This window comes from Artemia sp. Qi Xiang Cuo, chromosome 13 (genome assembly GCF_049724085.1).
Source record: "Artemia sp. Qi Xiang Cuo chromosome 13, ASM4972408v1, whole genome shotgun sequence".
NCBI lineage: Eukaryota > Metazoa > Arthropoda > Branchiopoda > Anostraca > Artemiidae > Artemia > Artemia sp. Qi Xiang Cuo.
Window position 1 is genome coordinate 67,441,279 of NC_142806.1, and position 25,816 is coordinate 67,467,094.

General features: G+C 34.8%; 1 protein-coding gene across 1 annotated transcript in view; it reads left to right on the forward strand.

Moving 5' to 3' along the window:
• The window catches only part of LOC148945576 (FAS-associated factor 2-like), an 87,697-nt gene extending 68,271 nt beyond the window's left edge, over positions 1 to 19,426 (forward strand). Inside the window, exons 3-6 of the mRNA XM_089098682.1 lie at positions 1,053 to 1,239; positions 9,330 to 9,599; positions 11,697 to 12,012; positions 18,433 to 19,426. Coding sequence (XP_088954808.1) covers positions 1,053 to 1,239; positions 9,330 to 9,599; positions 11,697 to 12,012; positions 18,433 to 18,612 — 953 coding nt within the window. The 3' untranslated portion in view covers positions 18,613 to 19,426. The remainder of the gene's footprint in view (positions 1 to 1,052; positions 1,240 to 9,329; positions 9,600 to 11,696; positions 12,013 to 18,432) is intronic.
• Positions 19,427 to 25,816: the final 6,390 nt, after the last annotated feature.

Sequence of the window (25,816 nt, forward strand, 5' to 3'; positions counted from 1 at the left end):
AAAGGCCATTTTAAACTTAAGCTCAGCAGATACAGATACCTGTTAAAATTCAAACTCAAAACGATCAGAAACTATTCTTAAAGAATAAATGAAACTCATAACGAATAAAAATTAAATAAAAAATCATAGCAAACAACATGCAACAATTAATATTATAAATCAATAAATATATCTTAAAGCAAATAATGATTATATTGAACATGAAAATCAAGATTTAAACGAAAAGAAATATATTGCTATTAAATTATAAATGAAAGTTAAAAAGAACAGAAATTAGATAAACAATCAATGCGAACAAGCATACAATATATATTAATGTAAATGAATAAATAAATCTTAAAACGAGTGAAACTTAAATTGAATATGCAAATCTAGTTTGAATCGAATAAAAATAACTACAAACAAGAGTTTGGGTTTAGCCTCACTGCAGAAGCCTAAAACCTACTGCGTCATCGGCGCTTTACTGAAAACGAATTATATTACAAATGTTTTCTTTTGTACTTAATATTGAAAATAAATATTAAAATTACAGTAAAATTTTGAATTGATGAGCTTTTAGCAATTAATATCATTATGCACCAATTATTCTGTTTAATTTTCTGTTTAATTTGTCTTGACCAATCTTGAAAAGAACTAATAAATTAAACAGAATAATTGATGCATAATGACAGTAATTGCTAAAAGCTCATCAATTCAAAATTTTACTGTAATTTTACTGTAAAGGGGCTGTCCCCTCCTCAACGCCTCGCTCTTTACGCTAAAGTTTGACTCTGTCTCACAACTTTATTTTTTAAAACAATAAAAAACTTTAGCGTAAAGAGCGAGGCGTTGAGGAGGGGACAGCCCCTTTCATATACGGAATAATTTCTGTTCGTTTTAAGTTTTAATGTCGCTCCTTACTTTCAGTTTAAAAAACTTGTTTTTTTTATTTAATGGCTTGTAAACATGACACCGGAATAAAGAGGTCATTTTGATATCATTGTGGCTATTTAGAATAAAAAGATAGATTTCTTCTTTTAGCAAATTGTTTCATATTCTGTTTCTTCTTTTAGCAATTACAAATGTAGCTGAAGATATGTCTTCCTATAAAAGAGAATTTGAGCAGGAATTCGGAACCCTTCATCCCACCTTTTTTGAAGGTGGTTATAACCAAGCACTGGCTGCAGCAAAACGGGAATTGATCTTTTTGATGGTGTACATTCACTCCCCTGATAATCAGGAGTCTAAGAGGTTTTGTCAGTAAGTTGTTTTTTTTTCTATTTTTGCTCTTATATTATTTTTTTTAGTAAAGTAAGTGTCGCGCTCAGCATATATCCATTCAGATTGCACATGGGCTTAATTTTTTTTATCTTTTGAGATCACGAAAGAACTCCTCCCACCTTCTAAACGATTTAGGGAAAATCTTGACATCTATAAAAGTCGGATATGCAGGCATGGAAAAAAAAATCGGTTCTAAAAGCAAACTCACCAAAACAAGACTTTAATGCATTTAAGAACCAAAAAGCAAAAATTATGTGTCGTAACTTGAATTTGTTTGTAACAAACACTGGAAAGAAAACAATTACTGTCTTCATCCCTTGTATTAGAAAGGTGATAATAGTGAGTGTGCTAATTATAGAGACCCCTTTAGTCCTTAGCTGTATAGATTAAGAGCAAACGTTTAGTTCAGACAATAGAAGAGCTATAATGAAGGTCCTAACATTGTATGGTGTACCAGATGAATACATTAAATTAATTAGTCTTGTGTAAGAAAAGAACATTGCTGATATTAAGTAAAAACTAGGATGAAAAAAAAACTGCCCCTTTTGTGGCACAATAACCGGTTTTACCTGCTTCAGACGCCTTAAAAAACTTATTGTTAGTAGGGAAGAGTATCTATACTTGGGACGTTCCATGCTAGGAACAGATCTAAAAAGACACCCATTCTAAGAAATTCCCCAAAAACTGCGCAACGGCAACTTTACAATAGATGACATTTGCAAAAGTTTCAAAACCGAAGTCATTATTTTGTGTTAAAGTGGATGGGTTCTGAATTTAAGATAAACTCTCAAAAACATTTTATGAAGTTCTGTGAACTGTTTAGGAAGATGTAGGTTTGAAGTTACCATTTACTTTAACTTCCTTATTCATTAGTTACTTATGAAAAGGAATTAGTGGGTCTAAAGAGCTCTTTTTATCGTTTAAGATTAAAATTGAATTATTTAGGTGACAATATTTGGCTCCATACTTAGGACATGTCCCAAGTGTTGGTACTTGGGACATGTCCTATGTATGGCAACTATAAACAGAAATAGAATAACCAGGATTATTTTACTTTGACATGTTAAGGTATCTTGACATCTTAGACGTCCGTGAGATAGCCTATGAGTATGCAAGAAAAAATAGATTGTTGTATCCTTCAAGTTGGGATGACAAGAAAAGTCTATGAAAGAAATGGTATTCTTGATTATGTCACAAAATCAAGGCCTTTCACTCAGAAAAGCTTAAGCAACTAGCCACTCTAGGGTAACCAGTTTCAACCACTGCAATGTTATTGTCTTCTTCTCCAAGCTACGTGGTGTTATGACCAGGTATGCTTTCTCTCCCAAGAGTATATAGAATATGAATGAGAGTGCCTTGACCACCTTACAACTTTCACGCAAGATTCTTTCTGAGAATAAATCGAGTTGGAAGAGTGACTTCTGCAGATAGAGGACAGAGTGAGACTATTCTTGCATGTGTTTCAGCATCTGGAAGCTCAATTCTAACAATGGTGGTATTCCCAAGGAAAAAGACAACAGCAAGGGTTATTTTAGGGGCTCCACCTGGTACTGTTGCTTGCATTAGTGACAGTGGTTTAACTACAGCTTCAGTGTTCATCGAGTTTCTTCATTACTTTTTCTCTATTGTACCGCTAAGTAAAGAGAAGTCCCAACTACTTATTATTGATAATCAGTAATCTCATCAGTTGAAGCCATACAGGTAGCAAAATATAATCACGTGGTCATGTTAACCTTGCCTCCACGTACGTCACACAAGCTGCAACCACTTGATCTTGGGGTCTTCTACTCTTTGAAATCCCATTATACCAAAGCAATTTCTAATTTCTCTGTATGATACCCCTCAGTTTCTTGGCGTTGCTTACGCTCTTTCATTCATCCCATCAAACATCACTGCAGTTTTTCAAGCAACAGGTATTTTTCCATTTAATGATGATACTTTTGTCAATGACAACGTTTTGCCACCTACTGTAACTGATCAACCATTTGGTGAGCCTACATCTGAGCCAAGAGAGGAAGACATGACTTCCTCGAATCCGGAAGAAGAGGGAGGTTTAGCCTCTCAACACACACTAAGTCACCTGCACTTCAATCCAGACAGTTTCACCTGTCATGATAAGGTTATATCCAAAAGCACGTCTGAGAAAGGCCACATAAAGAAGTCAACCAAAAGGAGTCTGTAGAATACTGATGGATACTCCAGAGAAATAGAAGTCTGAGGAGTTATACTTTCAAAAGCTAAGAACGTGAAAGATGCTCTTACAAACCCTTGTTTAAAATTGAAAAATCATGAGAAATCACTCTTTCTTCAAAGTGACAGCAGTTCAGCGGAGGTTTCAGTTTTGGAAGTTGTTTCAGGATCCAATGAAACAGATCCAAATGAAGAACCTTCAGTTGAGAGGAGCCCTCCTTTTTCTGCTTTAAATGCTTGGTGATTTTGTTTTGATTCTTGAAAAAGAAACCCCTACTGATTCTTCCTACTGGCATAGTTTCACTGATATCACAACTCTCTTGCCGAATCCCGAGCCTTCAGGACAGACTACAAGACAAGCAGCACAATTTGTGATTCCTCTTGACCTATGAGAATTTGATATGTTGTAAACACATGAACAATGCTTTTATTAATCCTTGTTTTTCACAATTGTACTTCTTCCTTTCTATTTTATAGTTTTATTCCATTATTTATTAAATAGCTGAGTTTTGTATCAAGATTACATACTAGGGTCTATCCCAAGTATGGTTACCTCTTGTCCCATCTATAAAGGCCCATTCCATAGCTGTGACAAAATGGGGGGTTGTGAAATTAGTGCCTTTCCTCAAAAACTGAATGAGCTCCCAGTTTTAAGCCTTGGGGATAACTTTCTTAGTTAATGCGAAAGATGCTGAGAAATTTTGTTTTCTTATCACAAAGAATGAGGGAGTCGGAGTGAAACAAAAAAAAATGCCTAAGTACGGATACTCTCTCCTATGGAAGAAAATTTGGTAAATATTTACTAAATCATATTATTGACTTACGAATAAAGTGAATAAAGTGACCACTCGATGCCTTCTTTTATGCTCTTTCCAAATATAATGGTCATTTTTGTCGGAAACGGATTTTACCCCCACCCCTATATACCAATTCAGGGTATATATTTGCACATTAGGGGGGTGGGGGTAAAGTTTAAACTTACCTCCCATTTACATCAGAAATAAAAAAAAAACCTATGCCTTTCCAAGCCCAGAACAAAATATGCACTTTGCTGAAAAAATATAAATGTTTTTACTTTTATAACTTTAATAAATCAAATAATATTAACATTTTAGTTACTAAATTTCAGAATATGTATATTAAACTGACAATGCTAATTCATTTGTATTTTTCAGTAAAGTAGAAATTTTGTTCTGGGCTTTGGAAGGGCATAGGGGTTTTGCACCCAACTTATGTTAATTTCTGCTCGTTTGGAGTTTGACTTGGTTAATTATTGTAATTTCTGTTTGTTTTTGGTTTCATTTATTTATTGATTCTGGTTTGGGGTAGTTTCACGATGGGTAGATTTTTTTATTTTATTTTTACTCATTTCTTATTAATTGGAGTTCTTTAATTTTCTTTGAACAACTTATTTTGTGGAAATTTTTTTTAAATTAATTTCTGTTCGTTTTATATTGACATAGTCTTTTCAGAGAAAAAGAAAATAATACTTTAAATCTATCCGTTTGTTAAGACTTTATAGTTTGGCCTGCTATTTGTATGCTGGAGAAAAATTTTCAGCAATTTTTGACAACATATACCTTTTTAAAAATCTGGACACAAATAGTACTGTTTAATTTAGTTTCATACCTCCTCTAGTTGACCTGAAATAGAAAACTTGATACCATTCGCAAAAAAATCTGTTAACTTTCTTTGATAGCTTGGATATACTTACGCTATTTTGATTTGGTTAAATTTTAAGAGCCCCGAAAGTTTGAACATAATACCCTCAGTCGTTCTTGGGATACTGCTGAGATGCCTTATTATCACAGTGCATTTTGATTTAATCTTAAGGCAACATTTAGTTTTTAAACATAATGGGCAAATGGGAGGGTGGGAGTGGAAGGGGCACTAGTTGCCCTCCAATCACTTTTGACTATTAAAAAGGGCATCAACCCTTTCTGTTTTCAATTGAATAAGCCCTTTTCAAAGTTCCCACAACAACTCCTTTCATACGAAGTTCCCTGGTCTAAACAACAACAACAACAAAAAATATTACACTATACCCACATCGATCTTTACTATAAAAATGTCAAGCCCTCCAATCACTTTCGACTATTAAAAAGGGCACTAGACATTTCGATTTCCAATCCAATGAGCCCTTTTGGAAACGACAACGCTTTCTATAAACACCTTATATGCCCCCATGGCATAAATTACAATCCTTAACTTAACCCGTTAAGGCCCAAGAAAAAAATGTCGGAGATTCTAGTTGTCCTTTTCACCAGTCTTTTTTATCACATAAGTAAGCCAAAAATGCATTTATAGATTTTTCCTGTTTCCGGTTTAGTGGGCTCTAGTGGTATAAAAGTATACACGATTTCATCAAGTATATTTTTAATACCAAAAACGGAATTAAATGCAACACAAAACCAAACGAAATCCAAACTTAGTGTGGTAAGACGCAAAACAGCCAGTGCACAGGGTGACGTCACATTTCTCACAGTAGCTCAGTGGTTTTTTCTTGTTTTTTTTTTGCCTTGGCATCGTCGCTGCTTTTCGCGCTTCACTAGGAAGTGTCCTATTCTGTCATATAAGGTGCTCACTGGTGGCACAGAAACTGGTCTTCCTTCTAACATTGAAGGCCTTGATTCCCCTCTTCCGTAATTTGTTTTCAAAAGGACTCGTGTGACCTCCCGTCTAAAATCTACAAGAGTCGTTTCCTTTTCTTTGTCAACCACCATATTGAATAGTGTACAAGCATTGACGACAGCCATGTTTAACAGACGCACAAATAGAGCCCAATACCATTTCTTTCCTCTAATAGAAACAGCATACTTGCTGACAAGCCAGTCATTTAAATCAACTCCACCCATGTACCGGTTGTATTGCCTGAGTGGATGTGGCTGCTGCACTGCCGTCTTTCCCATCTGTTCCTTAACTCTTCCTTCAACCGGTCTTAGTGGATCTAGGCTGAGATGGTTGGATGCTACAGAGACAACGTTATTGTCCTGCCATTTTACGACCAATATATCGTTGGCTGCATCAAACCGATAATCATATGCTCCACTTTGCTCCTTCTTAAAATCCTTGTTGGAAGGGAAAGGGCACCTTGCCAATCGGTTTTCTCTAACCGTCCCAGTCGCTCGAAAGCCAGCTCCTTGTAAAGAAATTTTCAAAATATACCTCGTGGCTGATGCCATTTTCAACAATTTCCAAAAGTCTTTTCACGACTCGAGACCCTAGGCCTTCTTTAGCAGTCTGAGAAGGGGCATTAGGCTCCTTCCCCGAGTACAGATGAAACTGAAGGCAATAGCCATTTGAAGTGCATATAGCCCATAGTTTATATCCGAATTGAATGGGCTTGCCTCGGATGAAATACTTCAGGCTATGTTTCCCGTAAGACTTCACAATCATTTCGTCAACGGATAAATGCTGAGAGAAAATTCCAAACTGCTTAAAGTTTACATTGATTATGTCGAAGAGGGGCTTCACCTGGGAATCCCGCTGATCTTGAGGCTTTGAACTGTATCGTTACCCACAAAGCGGATGTTCTCTTTTATCTTCATGGACACTGCTTCATGAATCGATTGCTGGACACTGCTTGCTTGACCCGGTCACTTCCAAGATCTTCATCGACTGACCAATAAGATCTTTGGGAATACAATCTATTATAGCCCGAAAAAATCAGTATTCCCATGATCACACGTATTTCGTTAGCTGATGTAGTGAAGTCAAAGTTTCCCTTAGATGTCGCCCTTAGAATATCTAACCGTTTTAGGAGGAATGAGGTAAACGAATTTATCGTGTAGAAACGAAACTAATACTTCTACTGATGTTTTTCCTTCTATTGCTTCTTAGGTTTTCTCAAGCGCCTTAGCTGCTTCCTCGCCCAAGTTTCGCCAAGGAAAGGTTCCTTTTTGCTTCTTCCATTTCGGGTTCACGGCTTTGAATTGCCTCTTCTGTGGCCCACCTCTCGAAGTTGATGCACCCTCTTCTTCTGTGAGGATGATGTTGTCGATATCTTCAAATTGTTTTTCTTCGAGAAGACCTGGTCTGAAATCTACTTCAACAGTTCCCGGGACGTCATTTACAATCGGAACCGCCGTGTTGTCGTCATTTCCTTCATCTTCATCAGATGCTTGATCGGGATCAGGAGGCAGGACAACAACCTGAATATCTTTACATGCAAATTCTTCGTCTTCTAGGAGGTCTAGAGCTTCGCTAAGTGAAATGCAGGGGTTTCTTGTCTTCATTTTCAGAAATCTGGAAGATGAAGAAAAATGCATAGAAAAATTTATAGATATTTTTTCCATGGCGACTAATAGGCTAAAGCTGAAGGATGATAAAGAACCCACATTATTGTTGTTACTTTTACTTATATTCGATCAAATTGGAAAAAACGGATTAATAATAAGAGAAAACAAGAAAAACACACATGGATATCACAACTAAACTAAACGCATAGGTGAATACTCGGAAGAAAAATTGCAGAGAGAATTATGACTGAAACCAAAAAAAGCGTAGATTAAGTTTTCCCCAAGTTGTCAAAACAAAGAATCAACCAAAGACTCATTAAATTTTTTTTTTTTAATCTCAAGTGAAATTAGCAATAAAAACGTAATCCTTGAAATTTCACGTACAAAAAGTAACCCTTACAGCCCACTGTCCTATAAATATGACATCAACGTAAAAAGCCGTAAAACTATGAACTTACTTGTCAGGTCTGTTTTTATTCAGGAATACGGTTCAATATACAGTTGTCTAACTGCTATCAAAGTCACTATTGTCTAGGGGAATTCTAACTATTTTTTACCGAATTTTGAAAACTACCGTTGTGCAATTATGCTAATTGTGACTTAAATAACATCACTGATCTGATATTGAATGATCAAAAATTAACCTAGATACCTAGAAAAATTAACCTAACTGACCTAGAAAAATTAACCTAGATAGCTTGGTCACCAGGGACGCCATTATCACTAAAAGCAAATTGTTCTCAGTGTAAATTTAGCCACAAAAAAATTAAAACCAGCTGTCCTATAAGTAGGACAGTGGGCCGTAGCGGGTTAAGGTCTGTTAGGGTGGTTGTCATCCTCTAAGACCGAATTTCCAGAACTTTCAACTACGTTAAACCAAATGGCTATCTGAAAATTTTAATTGGGTTTATTTGGGGAAATTTTGGGCATGAGAGGGGCGGTAGTCACTCTCCAATCACTTCCAACTATTAAAAATGGCCCTAGACCTTTCAATTTTCAATCAAATGCGCCCTTTTGAAGTTTCAACGACAAAACTTTCAATAAAAATCTTATATGCCCCCAGGGCATAACTTACAACCCCTGCCCTGAGTGCGGGGGGGGGGTCATTCTCAAAGACCTAATTTCCAGAACTTTCTACTACGTTGAAAAAAATGGCTATCTGAAAATTTTGATTGGATGTGTTTGGAGGACTATCACTTTCGACTATTACAAAGGGTACTAGCCCTCTCAATTTCGAACAGCCCTCAGGGCAAGGGTTTTAAGTAATGCTCTGGGGGCATATAAGGTTTTTAAAGAAGGCGTTGTCGTAGAAACTTCAAAAAACCTCATTCGACTGGAAATTGGAGTGGCTTGTGCCCTTTTTAATAGTCGAAAATGATTGGAGGGTGACTAACACCCCTTCAACGCCAACCATTTCCCGAAACACATCCAATCAAAATTTTAAGATACCCATTTTGTTCAGCGCAGTTGATTTCCAGATAGAAATTATGTTTTTGAGGACAGTCCCCCACAGCCCTTAGGGCAAGGGTTGTAAGTTATGCCCTGGGGGCATATACGGTTTTTTGTAGAAGGTGTTTTCGTAGAAACTTCAAAAAAGGCTCATTCGTTTGGAAATTACTCTCTGAATTTCTTTATTTTTAGGCGAACACTGACTAATCCAGATGTGGTGAATTATATAAACGAAAATTTCATATTCTGGTCGTGTTCAGTCAAGAAATATGAAGGATATTCAGCATTCCGGTCATTGGCAGGTAATAGACATCCATTTACTGGAATTGCTGTATTGAAAAACAATAAAATGTCCCTTGCTTCCCGAATTGAAGAATATTTAGAACCCCAGCCGTTTGTAAATAGAGTGAAGAGAGTTGTAGAAAATAATGAAGCGTTTCTTATCGTTGCAAGGGACGAAAGGTAAAGGATTTCAACTGAAGTACCAAATTTACTGAACATTATTTGTAAATTAATTACATTTTACCAAATTGTATTTACTAAATTATGTAAATAATACTGTCCATTAGTTATATAAATTTAAATTTTACTAAATTTTATAAGTTTACTGTCCATTAGTTAATTCTTGGAAGACATAGATCCATTATCAAATGAATTTTTCAAGAAATTTTCATCGTCAATAATTTTTGTTTATATTTATTTATTATTATTTTTTTGAGTCTATTCAATCTATTTAGTTTTATATTCTATAGTTTTATTTTATTATTTTCTTTTCTTCTCCTTTTTGCTCCTCTCTCTGTAAGTGATTATTTTAGTGGGTTTTTTTTTCTCTGAGTGAAAAAACCGGTTACACTGTGCAAAAATACAGCTCAATATGATATCAATATGATATTGGTTCAGCTTGATTCCCATCAAGCTGAACCGATAATAGAACATACATCAAACACAATAATGATCTATTCTAACACAAAATGATTCTGTTGAATCTCTGCATTACAATTGATTCAGCTTGAATACCTCCTTTTGTGATGTATTTGTGTGAACTGTTCGTACCAAGGGAGGAAAGGTGAAACATTTCTATTGAAGTATTAGGCAAAGAGTATAGGTAACTTACAAGAATCGGAGTTGTATAGTGTTGGCGCTACCGTGAGTGTCCAAAATTCGTGAATGTCGACATTCACTGGTGAATATCAGAAATTACTCTTTTTTTTTATTTGATCTAGTCAGTGTTGCCAGTCAACTTTTTCAAGTTTAATGTAAGGTTTGACGATGACAGGTTATGTTTGGTTACTTTGGGCCAGATTAGGTTAAGTTAGGTTTTTAACCCTTTTTTGGTATTTATAACCAAATAATGCTCATGCCTAGATACAGGTTGGAGGGAGGCTTGAAATCTGACTCACTTCTGAGATTAAATGTTTTTTTTTTTTTTTTTTTTTTTTTTTTTTTTTTTTTATGAAACAAATTGTAGCAGAGAAAGCTGTAATTCAATCTCCCTTCAAAGCTCCGTCTTCATAGATAAAATAAAGGTCAAAAGAATTCTGTACCTTAGGTGCACCCTCAAATTCTGGAGAGTACATTTTACCCTGTCTTAATTTGTATAAAGACGGTTAAAAGAGACCAAGCCTTCCTCTCCGTTCTTAGTCTTTCTAGTAGTGGAAATAAGACAATTGGAGGGGACGAAACATTTCTCTGATAGCTATTCTTTTTGATTCAATGCTAATTTTATTATGAAAACTACAACAGTGTTTTCCTTTAGTGTTATTATTGTTGTGCGCACTATTCGCGGTATTTTCCAAAATGAATGTGAATTTTTGCCATTATTTGCGTCTGCACCTATTTCTGAAGAGAAATTTACACGTTTATCATTGTTGTACGTATTCATCGTAGTATCATCTTAACAGTTGCTCACGCTTAGTTATCGAAATTTGTTTAGCACATTGAAAGTGTTACGGGTAAAATTCGAAAGCTTAATAGCCCTAAAATATTAAATGTTGACGCATTTATGTATATATTCCTTAATAAATTTTATCAAATTAAAATTCCCCCAGCTGCTAAGCTTTTAGATGAAAGTTTTCTTTCCTTGGGTATTTGCCAAAACCTAAAAAAAAATCGACAAATAAAAATTTTCAAGTTGTTAAGCTTTTGGATGAAAGTTTTCTTTCCATAGGCATTTCCCAAAGCTGAAAAAGATTTTCCAAAGAAAAATTTCTAAGCTGGTAAGCTTTTGGATGTAAGTTTTCTTTCGATAGGCATTTGCCAAAACTTGAGAAGTTTTGCAAACACACATTTCCAAGCTGCTAAGCTTTCGAGTGAAAGTTTTTTCCCATACGCAGTACCATCTTGCAACCAGGTGAATTTTTTACTATAGTCTGATAATATCAAAAAAGCAGAAATTCCGGTTCTTAGGGTAAATTTTATGGATAGAGAGAATATGTTCAGGATGGTAAATGTTATTCGGGTTAATTGGCTATTTATTTTTTTCAGACTCGTTAATTTTCCGTTATTTCCTATTAGGCCATTTCCAAATGCTTGATAAAGTCTTATTTAGTCTCCTTTTAGGAATGAAAGAGCTTTAAACCAGACCATCAGAAGAGAACAAGACGAAGCGTTCGAAGAATCGTTACGTGCTGACCGAGAGAAAGAGGAAAAACGGCAAAGAGAAAGAGAGGCGAAGGAAAGACTCGAAAAAGAAATAGCAGAAAGAGAGATGAAAGAAAAGGAGATGCAAGAGGATTTAAAGGAGAGAAGAAAAAAAACCAGTGAACTGGTCCCTGATGAGCCTGATCCTTCTCATTCAGAGTGCGTCAAAGTTGCCGTAAGGTTGCCAGATGGTAGATCTCTTGTGAGGCGGTTTCTAAGATCTCATTCTTTGAAAGTGAGTTTTTAGTCTTTAGTCGACATTTGCTAGTAAAGGGTTATGTTCTAGACAAGGAATGTACCAGGGCTTTAGAGATTTAGGCATATCATTAATCTTATTTAATGATTATCGTATATTAATCGTAATTAATGATGATTAATCACCGAAAAACGTCACCAAGCCCCGCCTCTTAGTATCGTTAATTATAATCACTCGACAGGGAATATACCCTTGCTGAAATTGGTTCCCGAAATCAGCCACGTGTGCCTAGCCCTTAAGATATAACCATCATCTTGATTTTTTCATAGTGTGTTTTTGAATAATTTTAGTTGCTTATCCGGCAAACCCTGATTTCTTTGGCCGTAATCTATCAAGTTTTGGGTACACCTTGATTGTGGTCTTTTCTGCAAAACCTCTATTTTGATTGTTCAGATATTTTTAAGACTATAAAATCTGCATTTTTATCAAAGTCCTGATCAACTGATCAACTTATAACCTTCAGATGAAGCGTTCTGAATTCAAGCAATAAAAATAAATAATAATGGTAATTGTATTTTATTTATGGCAACGCCATTATAGGCCCTTACAAAACGAACAAAAATCAAAGCCAATAAGCAACAGCACTTAATATCAAACACATAAAGACGTGAAAAAACTCATCTTAATTTTAGAGAAAAACCGTTGCATGGTTTAGTCCCAGTCTTAGAAATTTTCCAGGCTTTAGAGTTTTCCTCAGTAATTCTTTCCTTAAATATTCCAGTTGTAGATTCTACTATAAAGTGTTGAAGGATTTTCCCCAATGTAAGCGCACTTTGGGCAAAAGTAGGGACCTTTATGGTTAAACCCATGTACTTCCTTCTGTCCCCATGTGGTAAGACGACCGCTTTCATTCTTACCTATGATCAAACTTATTCCCCTGCTGGTTTAACCCAGCTTAACCGTTTTAACCGGTTTAACCGGTATGGTTTAACCCAGGTACTTCCTTCTGTCCCCATGTGGTAAGACGACCGCTTTCATTCTTACCTATGATCAAACTTATTCCCCAGCTGGTTTAACCCAGCTTAACCGTTTTAACCGCTTTAACCGGTATGGTTTAACCCAGGTACTTCCTTCCGTAGATCTAATTCTCATACGACGAAATTTTTGATCACATGCAAGAAAACGTGATCATGAATTGTTTACAGGCCATGATATGTAAATTATGATTCTTTTACCTTCTCGGAGTAATAATAGAAGTTTGATAGCAATAAGTCTTATTCATGTGGTGAGGCAACCGCTTTTATACTTACCTGTGATCAAACTTATTCCCCTGCTTGTGTCTTGAAATAAGTTTCTTCCCCTTTGGCCCTTTAACCTATGCATGCAGCTCTAGTGACCAGGACTATGCCTGCCATTCGTGTCAGATTTAAGTCTCTTGAAACTATAACCACCCTTTCATGCTTTCCGTTATATTTTTTGTTAAGTTTTTTTGTCAATGCTTTTGAATGGATCTTATGTATGCACATAAAATAGAGTTTTCTCTTAGAGCGAGAATCACTGCTAAGAGATAACAAAAATACTATGATCAACGGAAATAAATTTTATTTTGAAGCCTCTTTGACTAAGTTCAGTTTTAAATATCCCGAAACAGATATCTACCCTTGATGGTTATCTGCCCCGATAGCAACAAGTGCTTACAGGTTATATTTGGGAAGACTAAACCGCAGCGACACAATAATTTGTCTGCAATAGTTTTGAACTAATTAATGAATAAAATGTTAACACCGAGACATTTATTTCAATGACATCAGTTTATTAACTACAAATAAAGGCTTTGGATTTTGTTTTGGGATGAATGGGTCTCTCTCTCTCTCTCTATTGTTCACTCTCTCTCTCTCTCTCTCTCTCTCTCTCTCTCTCTCTCTCTCTTGTTCACTCTCTCTCTCTCTCTCTTGTTCACTCTCTCTTTTTCTTTCTCTCTCCTCTGTGTGTTTTGGATAAAGTACTTATGAAATAGATAGCCCATGATCGTCAAATAACGTTTATTCTGAACTATTCGTTATTTACTTTTAAAATCATGTGTGATCTTGTATTATGGCCTCATATTTTGTATTTCGTATTATGACATCATTTTTATTTTTATGAATAAATTCATGGTGCCTTGTTTCCGAAATCAGTGTTTTCTCCGTGCAGTTGAGTGTTTTGAATTTCTTTTTAAAGAAATGAACAGATGGGTTTTGGAGAACAAGGATAACATCCCTTGGAAGACCATTTAATATGAACATAGGGTCAGAGGCGGCTTTATGGGGGACAGAGGGGGTCATTGTCCTAGGCTTAGAAATTTAGCGGCGCAAAACTTAAAACAAATAATCTAACGGTTATACCGGTAATCATTTTGTAATTTTTGAAATTTTATTAATGAAGTAGAGGGCACAGTCAATAAATGAAAATAATCTATAAATTATTCATTAGTCAATTCAATAAAATAATAAAAATAATTAAATTAAAACAATTAAAGAATAAATTATCAATTAATTAGTGCATTGAAAATTATTTTGTTAATAAATGAAAATTTTGTAAAAAATTTGCCTATAAATTTTCTGGGAGACTTGGGGGGGGGGCGCTAATCAAGATTTTGCCCCGGGCGCGTGAGGACAGAACTGCCATTGCATGGGTGATACAAGTAGGGATCATTCGTCGGTGGGAAGTTTTAAAGTTGTTTCTTGAACTACATCAAATGTCTTACTGAAAGGCTGTAAAGTTCTTTGGTTGCAAAGTTGATTCGTACCTCTGGAGAATTTTTTCCGAGTCACGTGAATTTTTCTTGCGTTTAGATTGCCATTTTCCTTATTTATTTTTAATGCTAGTGTGAAATTTCATAAATTCGGTAATATTTAAGATTAGTGAAATTTATTGTTGCATTCTAGAAATTAGATCTGAAAGCGGTTCAACTCAGTATCTTAACCTTTAGGATTCAGTCACCATAAAGTTTCTTATCAGCTGTTTTCATTCAATTTGTGAAGCCAAATATACATGCACGCCCATAAGCTGAATTTTAGGGGGGGGCTTATCTGGTCTAATTGGCACTTTCAATGCTGTATAATAGAAATCTCAAAACGAAAATATAAGGCAGCATCATTTTTCCAGGGGGGGGGGGCTTGAAAGGGATTGGAGGGCAACTAGCCCGCCCCCCCCCACGTCTATATTTTCCCCAAACACATCCAATAAAAATTTCGAGATAGCCATTTTGTTCAGCGTAGTTGATTTCCAGATAGAAAATGTTTTTTTGAAGAGGATACTCCCCCACAACCTTCAGGGCAAAGGTTTTAAGTTATGCCCTGGGGGCATATAAGATTTTTATAGGTGTTGTCGTAGAAACTTCAAAACAGGCTCATTCGATTGGAAATTCGAAGGGCTAGTGCCCTTTTTAAAAATCAAAAGTGTTTGAAGGGCAACTGCCCCCCCCACGCCCATTTTTCTCCCAAACACATCCAATTAAATTTTTGAGAGAGCCGTTTTGTTCAGCTTATTTGACTTCCAGGTAAAATATTTGTTTTTGAGGAGGAAACTCCCCCACTACCCTCAGGGCAAGGGTTGTAACTTATGCCCTGGAGGAATATAAGCTTTTTGTAGAAGTCGTTGTTATATAAACTTCAAAAAATGCTCATTTGATTGGAAATTCAAAGGGCTAGTGCCCTTTTTAATAGTCAAAAGTGATTGGAGGGCAACTAGCCCCCCCCCCCCCCGACGCCCATCATTCCCCCAAACATATCCAATCAAAATTTCGAAATAGCCATTTTGTTCAGCGTAATTGATTTCCAGATAGAAGGTATATTTTCGAGGAGGACGCTCCCCCAAAACCCTCAGGAAAAGGATCATAAGTTATGCCTAGGGGGCATATAAGGTTTTTATCGAATTCTTTGTCGTTGAAACTTGGAAAAGGATTCATTCGACTTCAAGTTCAAAGGGCTAATGTAGTCTTTAAAATCCGAAAGTGATTGAGGGCAAATAACCCCCCTGTCCTGCCCACCTTTTCTCAAAATACTTCTCATACAAACTTTTAGATACCCATATTGTTCAGCGTGGTTGAAAATTTTGTAAAATAGGTTATTAAGGATGATAGCCCCTTCCCCACAGCCCTCAGGGCAAGGGTTGTAAGTTATGCCCTGGGTCATATAAAGTTTTTATTGAAAGCGTTGTCGTAGAAACTTCAAAAGGGCTCAATCAATTGGAAATTGAAAGGGCTAGTGAATGTGCATTGTCAGTTTAATATATATATACTGATATTTAGTAATCAAAATGTTAATATTATTTGATTTATTAAAGTTATAAAAGTAAAACCATTTATATTTTTTCAGTAAAGTGCAAATTTTGTTCTGGCCTTGGGAATGCATAGGGGTTTTGCCCCCAACTTATGTTAATTTCTGCTCGTTTTGAGTTTGACTCTGTTTATTATTGTAGTTTCTGTTCGTTTTGGGTTTCATTTATTTATCGATGCTGATTTGTGGTAGTTTCACGCTTGGTAGATTATTTGATTTTATTTTTGCTAATTTTTTGTTTAATGGAGCTCTGAAGTTTTTCAGGTCAGAAGTCTGAGAAAATTCGTTAAAAGCCTTAAGTTTGGTTTTTGCAAATGACGTCATATACTATGTAAGCACATCTTATAAGCATTTCTTATGACATCATATGAGCATTCTCTTATATGATGTAATGCATAGCATAAATAAGATTGTTGAGTTTCCAACGCAATAGTTATTTATAAAATATAATATCTATCGGAAGGCCCAAAAACGAAAATTTGCAGTTGCAGTTACTATAAATGATTACCAACACCTGAACTATCAAACGTGATAAGATGCGAAATTCGACAACCTGGACCATCAATTGTGCCAACACCAATACGGACAGCTAAAGCAAAGGCCATTGCTAAATTGTCTGAAGTAATCAAAATCCAAACATGTGTCAAAAATGACAATAAATAGCAAAGACACAGACGGTTAGAAGATATGTGAAAACGACAATTAGAGCGTTTTAAAAATGAAAATGAAGAGCAAAGATACACGCGATTAGAAGACATACGACACCGAGCAAGTGAGCGAGTCAAAAATGAAAATGAAGAGCAAAGAAACACACAGTTAGAAGACATGTGAGACCGAGCATGTGAGCAAGTCAGAAATGAAAACGAAGAGCAAATCCACATGTGGCTAGAAGAACAGTGGTGGCTTGACAAAAATGAAAATGAAGAGCAGACACATGCGGTTAGAAGACATGTGACACTGAGCTTATGAGCAAGTCAAAAATGAAAATGAAGAGCTAAGACACACGTGGTTAGAAGACATGCGACATCGAATATGTGAGCGAATCAATGAAAATCAACCTCAACAGCGAGAATCAAAACGTGTCACAATTGAAAATGGTAGCGATGATGATTGGGTTTGGGATTTTGACATGGATAAGGTCATCAGTGCCTACCATACTCTTGTTAAAAAACAAAGGTTCGGCGATATGTATTTCATAATGACGAAAGATAAGCCGAGGTAAAACGAACCAAGCAAATTGAAAATGATAGCGATGATGATTGGGTTTGAATTTTGACATGGATAAGGTTACCATACTTTTGAAAACCAAAAATACGGCCTAGATAAATTGTTGGAAGAAAAAGAAGTTTTTGTCCCACCACTTGAACAATTAAAAGAAACAAAGTTTTAACGATATGTCTTTCATAACGATAAAAAATAAAAAATGTAATTTTACAAAGGCACCACTTCTAATTTAAGGTTCATTTGGACGTCATGACATCAAGAAAAGGCTCAATTTGTTTGCGTTTAGAAGACAAGCGACAGCGAGAATCTATATATAGAAGCATGCCGAGTGCCGGGGCCAAGTGGCGAAGCCGCCGGGCTCCCGGTTCTATATATATATATATATATATATATATATATATATATATATATATATATATATATATATATATATATATATATATATATATATATATATTACAAACACTGTTGTTTACAATAGGAGCTAATTTGTAAGGAACAAATATAATTAAAATTAGCACAGTTTGGAACGATCTTTCAAATAATAGATCTCTAGCTCTACCTTCCACTGATGTAATTAAGTAAAATATAAGGTTTCTGTTCTTTACAAGTAGTTTCTGAGAAAGAGCTATTTCTCTTTCGCCTTCATGTAAAACGATTATTAAATAAATGTTAAAAGAAGGACTTTGTTTGGAAAATAATCTTAAAATCTGGTTTAATTCAGTCCCCCCCCCCATCTAAGAAAATGTTTGATTACTTCTCTTCCTCGAGGTTAGTTTAAATAAACACTCCGACTTAATAGTCTGCGTTAATTATTTAGGCCTTAATCTGGACCTCTTCTATTCAGTTTAAGATACAATTTTCATGTTTGTCTTTTTTATGTTTTTTCTTCAATTGTTTTCTCTTTTCCTTTCAGTATGTATATTATTTTGTATTTGCTGATGAAGAATCACCAAAAGAATTTGAATTAGTCGCTAGCTATCCAAGACGAGTTCTTCCTTGTAAGCCTGATGAATCCAATGTGGAGCCCCCTTCCATTGGCGATGTTGGACTTGGAAAATCTGAAACTCTGTTTGTTCATGATCTTGAAGCGTAGTTTTTTTCTTTTGTAATTTTTTCAATCGCCATGTCCAGTGTATTATTTGGGTCTGGAGCCTCCAGGTTCCAAGTCCTCCAGGTTCTAGTTCGTTATTTCTTTTTGAGGATATATTTTAAAAGTTCGGTTCTTTTCAACGATCTTATTACAATCTTAACAAGGCCACCTATGTTTTGTCTGTGATCTTGAATTTCGAAAAAGTTAGTTTTCATGAAAAAATTGAAATTTTTTGAAGGAAAGTTTTTGTATCATTCATTATAAAAAGTAAGAAATTTTCCATTTTTATGCAATAACAGAAAGATGAAAGTACTCCTGGCTCAAGAGGGCCTATAAAGATTGTTCTGAGGACGGGGAAAAACCTTTAAAATTTCTTGGGGGAGGAGGGGATGTTTAAAAAAGTTCGTTTCCAGCTAGTAACACATTGTATGGTTGAAACAGGTACTTCAGTAGTCAAGAAACTTCGTTAATCTGATTACTTACTTACTTGTTGTTGTAACTTGCCAATATTGCAAAAAAAATGGTACTTTTATATATTTTGTTTTGTTTTCAAAACTAAAAAGGTAAATACCCTCTGCCCAGTTTGCCCTTTCTGCCATCGTAGTTAGTCAAGCTCTTGTTTGTTTGATTTTCTCAAAACTTCCTTATGCAAAGACATATTCCAGGTAAATCAAGAATCTAAAGTTTTTCTTTCTAAAAAGCAATATGTCACTCAATTCTTGACATAATTTTGTGGACATGTGTTTGTTTTTTGAATCAGTCAATCAATTATTGTTAAATATGAATTTTGAGTACTTAATAAAAACGTTCAATTGAATGATTAGCCTTAAGACCATACTTGTGTGTTTTAGCATGTCAAGACTACTTTAGCTCAGACTACATCATACAAGATGATGAATGACGTCATAACCGTAGGTTATAACTAAAGATGACGTAAAAAGTAAAACCTATATTATTAATGTCAGCACCGCTAATATATAACGACGTCATGTCATATGTTTTAAATGAAAAAAAGTAAGGAAGAAATTTAGACTATGTGTCAGATGTATATAATTGTTACTATTAGATACTTTGTTACTTTGATATTAGTTACTTTGTTATAGATATTAGTTATTGTTATAGATATTAGTTACTTTGTTATAAAATGACTGAAATGATACAATGCTACATAAAAAATAACCTCAGTTCAAAATCTGCAATTATTTTTATAAAATGCAAAAATGTTTATACTGTGTTGGTGCCAATTCTACCTTTTGAATTGGAACTAGAAAAACACCTAAAAAATTATATTATTAATAGAATTTCAGACACATTATCTAAAAATTATATTACCAATAAGATGCTCGGAATTTTGTTATCGCAAAGTGGCTTGAGCTCACACCCCTCGAATTCGACAGAGTGGGTCATAGCCACTAGGATGCGGTAATTTTTTGCTGACATGACTGACAACCCTGTAAAGAGCTGACACCTTTTCAGCTACGAATTATTCATAATGTTATCACGTCATGTAGATGATAATAGGTAAAAGAGCAGTTTGTTTTATTTTTCAAAGCATCAACGAAAAATAAGTCACTACAGTTGTCGAGATGACTAGAAAAAAATAATGAAAAACGAATAACAAAGAAATGGGCGGTTAGAAGACAAGCGACAACGAGAATAGCGACGAATCAAAAACAAAAATGAATCACAAAGAAATATGCGGGTAGAAGACATCCGAAAACGAGAGTTACACGAATCAAAACAAAAATTAAGAATTAAGAAATATTTGTTTAGAAGGCATGCATCAACAAAAATCGTATCTAGTCAAAAACCAAAATGAAGCACAAAAAAAAACTTTGGTTAAAAGACAAGAATAAGCTTGTCAAGATACTCATGTATATCTCCTGGGTTTCAGCCCCCGGCACAGCGCAAGCTTGCCCCGGCACAGCGCAATCATCATGTTATTCTTTGGTTTTAAATGATCAGGTGTCGAATCAGTGATTTCAGTTTAATTTAGGAAATTCTGGCGTGAGTTTAATTTATCCTTTCTGTTAATTTATCAAAGAATCGTCCATTCTATAGGATTTGTTATCTCCTGGGACTCGTGATTCTCACTGCTGCATCTCTTCTAACCTCAGATTTCGTTTACGATTCGATGAGATCATTCTTGTTTCTTATCTTCTAACCGCATGTTTTGTTGTCTATTATTTTTGTTTGTGAACCGTTTTAATCCTTGTCACATGTCTTCTAACCGCAGATCCCATTGCGCTTCATTTTCCTGCATCATTACCTCAGACATTTCCCCTTGCTTTTTGCTTTAGCTTTTCGGGTTCATTCGAAATCATGTGTAATTTCACATGATGTCATATATACCAAAAAATTCTTCGCCAGTGGTTATATTTTCGTTTTAATTCCGTTTTTATCATGATTGAAAAAACACTTATCAGACCTATAGATAATGAGTTGCATGGTTTAGTCCTAGTCTTGGGGATTCCCCCAGCTTTAAAAGCTCCCCCAGAATTTCTTTTTTTTTCCTTAAATTCTTATGAATTCCTTAAATTTTTCAATTCTCCTATAAAATTGGGAAGATTTTCCCCAATGCTCCTGCCCTTTAGGCAGTAGTAGGGGCCATTATGGCTTATATATATATATATATATATATATATATATATATATATATATATATATATATATATATATATATATATATATATACCTATAACAAACACTGTTGTCTACATTAGCTACTAATTTTTAAGGAACAAATACAATTAAAATTCGCACGGTTTGGAACGATTTTTCAAATAGTATGTCTCCAGCTTCCGACCCCTCCACTGATGCTATTAAGTTTTTTTTATCGAAGGTTGTTTTTTTTTTACAGGGAGCATTTTTTGGGAAAGAGCCATTTCTCCTTCATCCTAATGTAAAAGGATTATGAAATAAATACTAAACAAAGGACTTTGCTTCGTAAATAATCTGAAAAATCAAAATTGAATCAGTCGTTCTCCTCCCTCTCTCTAGGAAAATGTTTGATTTTGTTTCTTTCTAGACGTAAGTTTAAATAAAAAATCCAAAGCTGATGAAAGCCAAATCCATTTGCTGATGAAGAATCCCCAAGAGAATTTGAACTAGTAGTTAGCTTTCCAAGATGAGTTCTTCTTTGTAACCCTGAGAGTCCAAGAGGAAGTCCCCTTCAATTGGCGCTGTTGATTTTGGAAAATCTGAAACTCAGTTTGTTCATGATCTTGAAGCTCATGATGCATTGAAGTTCATGATCAAGATCTTTTCTTTTGTTATCCTTTCAGTCGCCAGGTCCAGTGCATTATTTGGGTCTAGAGCCTGGGTCCAGTTCGTTTTTTTCTTTTTTGTGGACACACTTTGAAAGTTCTGTTCTTTTCAACGATCTTATCAAAATCTTAACAAGACCACCTATATTCTATGTGAACTTGAATTTTGGAAACGATAGAATTGGTGAAAAAATTTGTATTTTTCGATTGAAAGGTAGGAATCAGATAAAATTTATCACAGAAAGGGCTAGCATGAAAGAGGGCGCTAGAGTAACATATTGTGTTTTTGGAGTTCGACCTGTAAAAATCATTCTGAGGAGTAAGCCTTTAAAATTTCTTGGGGGAGGGGAATATTTAAAAAAGTTATTTGCCAGACAGATGTAACTTTTCTATTTATTTTTGTTTCCAAAGCTGAAAAAAGAAGCACCTGGTCTGCTAACTTCTCCCTTTCTGCAGCCCTCTCTAAAGTAGGTCTAAGTGTAACCTATATTTATACTCTTGAATTGTAAGAAAATATATTAAAAATAGAATTTCTGTTATATCTTCCCTTGGCTCAGTAATATATTATCGTCATAGGCCATTTTTAGATGTAGGTTCGGAATTTAGTCCAGTTGTCTTTCATATATTGGTGTATCCCTGAAATGTCAAGGGTCTCCGCTACTGATCCTTACTTTCAGTTGAAAAAACTTGTTTGTTTTTTTATCTCTAATAGAATGAATGATAGTTTTATGTTATATCTCCTATGTTAAGTTCTTTAACCATTGACGAACTGTAGAACCGGTGTCTTTGTTAGTTTCTTTCAGCTTGGCATGAGACAAGTGAAAGAATAGATGGAATATATATAATTTGGGCTCTATATTTGCACATTAGGGGGGGGGGCGTAAAATTTTTGGAAAGTGTGAAGTTCGAAAACATTTCTTACTTTATAATATGCAGAATAATTGTACCTAACACATTTTACATGCAGACCCGCTATAGCCCCTCCCCCCCTGATGTGCAAATATATAGGCCAAATTTGTTTTTAAACTATTATATTTTCATCATGTTTTGCGATATTTCATTAGGATTAGTCAGAGAAACAGGTTCTACTTAGATGAAGATTTTAACTTAGGCGTTATATTATATAAGTACCGAATCAATTATTTAAAACTTTTTATCGCCCATGTCCGATTTTATTAAAGTTCGTGCCAATCTTTCAAAACAAACACAGCAAAAAGGTCGTTCGCTTTTTTTTTTAATAAATCTTTTCCTTTTTCAAACTCCTTATTATTTCGTCCAAAACAAATGGAAAAAATTATATCACGAAAATGCTAAAATTCAATCACGTAAGATAAAAAGTACTACATTCAACGTAGCACGTGCCACAATGCTACACATGATGCATTAGTGCTACATTTATCACTTTCGTGCTACAGGTGGCAACCTTGATAAGCTTTAAAAAAAAAATTCTTGGTATCAAAATATTAAACAGTGACAATAAATGATATTCATTAAAATACTTGTCAAAATTTCTTATGGCTTCTTAAGCAGAGGATTATTACAAAATAATATACGTATTTTGTCCCATACGATTGTTTATCCAGTTGTCTAGAATCAGAAGGATCAGAACTAGAACAGATTCAGAACTATTACAAAAAAAGTTTTTTTTTTTTATCTACAGTTATGCAACATAACAGTGGTCTATCAGAATCAACAATAGACTAAGTAAAGAGTGGCGTGTCTCTCGTGTATTTTTACCTTCTTGTTACTTTGTATAGAAAGGATGGTCACAGAACTGAAGAGTGGATTGATTCTAGAGGATGTTGAAATTTCCAGCGCCCCTTTGAAAGCTCAGAGGGGCTGGGTAGCCAACCCACTTCATGTGCCAATTTTTGACCTAGGACACGCGCTCCTGACATCAGACCGAACTTTTGAGTTTTGTTTTTTATTCGGAATGATCATTTGTTCCAACAAACATGCCTTTTGATTGTGATCCTGCTTTGCGATTGAACTATTATTGTGCTGAGATTTGAGGTATATGTTCCCTCTAAAACAAGCGACAAAGCTTCAGCTATAATTTACACAAAAAAACGGATACTTGTATAATTTTATTAATAAATTTTATCTCTATCCATTCTCAAACCAGAATTATAAAATAACTTTGAATTTTTCTTGGAGGATTTAAATCTGCACACAAAATTGTAAAATTGTTCTTTTTTCACTTGAACTTCAACTAATATTTTAATCGAAAAAACCGTGTGCAGAGAATTTCAAAACATATTTCGGAAAATGGATAGAACTGAATCTCAACTATGAAATGATAGTAAAATTGCAAGATGTTGTTAATATTTTAAAAGTGTTCGAGGGCAGAAAATTAAGACAAGAAAAACTACACAGGGACTATAAACCTTAACCGCGTTGAAAAATTGAACAAAGTCCTAGTTCCGGACGGATTCGTTGTAAGAATATACGAGGTATGACCCTAAACCAAAAAGTAAATCAGAAACAAAAGTGCCTGCTTTTGTTTGCTTTTTACTTTAGTGTTTAACAGGGCCGTATCCAGGATTTTCGTTCAGGGGGGGTTTTACTAATTTTTGACTTTTTTTTTGGGGGGGGAGGGGGGTTTACTAATTTTTGACTCAGTTTTCGACTAATTTTACTGATTTTTACCTAGGTTTTACTTATTTTCGAGTCGGTAAAAAATTTCGGGGGGGGGGGGTTCAAACCGGGTAACCCCCCCTACCCCCCCCCCTGGATACGGCCTTGGTGTTTAACTTTGTTTTTGATCGAGACTGAAAACAAAATTAAGAAGTAAAAAAAGCTCGGCTAAACTACAAACAGTTGACTGAATTTCTTATAGTTTGAGTGGCAGGTGGTGGTTTTTCTTTCTTTTTATAAGTTAAAGCTCAAATTTAATAAGAGCTTAATCTCGATTTGGAAGCATGGATAGAAGATCTGGTGATGGATATATTTGAATTTGAGCCTCGATCACCTCAACATCGTCACTTACTGCTTTATTTTAGAATTAATTTAAAAAACTTATTCCACAAAATAAATTTTTCAAGGAAAAGTAAAGAACTCTATTAAACAAAAAATTAGCAAAAATAAAATCAAATAATCTATAAAGCGTGAAACTACCACAAATCAGCATCGATAAATAAATGAAACTCAAAACAAGCAGAAATTCACATAAGTAGGGCACAAAACCCGCATGCCTTCCCAAGGTCAGAATATAATTTGCACCTTACTGAAAAAATATAAATGTTTTTACTTTTATAACTCTAATAAATCAAATAATATAAACATTTTGATTACTAAATATCAGTATATGTATATTAAACTGACAATGCACATTCATTTGTATTTTTTCAGTAAAGTACAAATTTTGTTCTGGCATTGGGAAGGCATGGGGGTTTTGCGCCCAACTTATGTTAATTTCTGCTTGTTCTTAGCTTGATTTGGTGAATTATTGTAATGTCTGTTCGTTTTGGGATTCATTTATTTATCGATGCTTATTGTGGTAGTTTCAAGCTTGGTAGATTATTCGATTTTAATTTTGCTAATTTTTTTTTAATGTAGTTCCTTACTTTTCTTTGAAAAACTTATTTTGTGGAAACAGTTTTTTAAATTAATTTCTGTTTGTTTTATATTGACATGGTCTTTTCAGGGAAAAAGAAAATAATACTTTAAATCCCTTCGTTTTTTAAGACTTTAAAGTTTGGCCTGCAAAATTTTTATTGGATGTGTTTTGGAAAATGGTGGGCATGAGAGGGGCGTTAGTCGCTATCCAATCACTTTCAACTGTTAAAAAAGGCACTAGCCCTTTCAATTTCCAATTGAATGAGCCCTTTTGAAGTTTCTACGACAACGCTTTCAATAAAAACTATATGACCCAGGACATAATTTACAACCCTTGCACTGAGGGCTTTTGGGGGAGGGTTTGTCATTCGTAAAAACCTAAT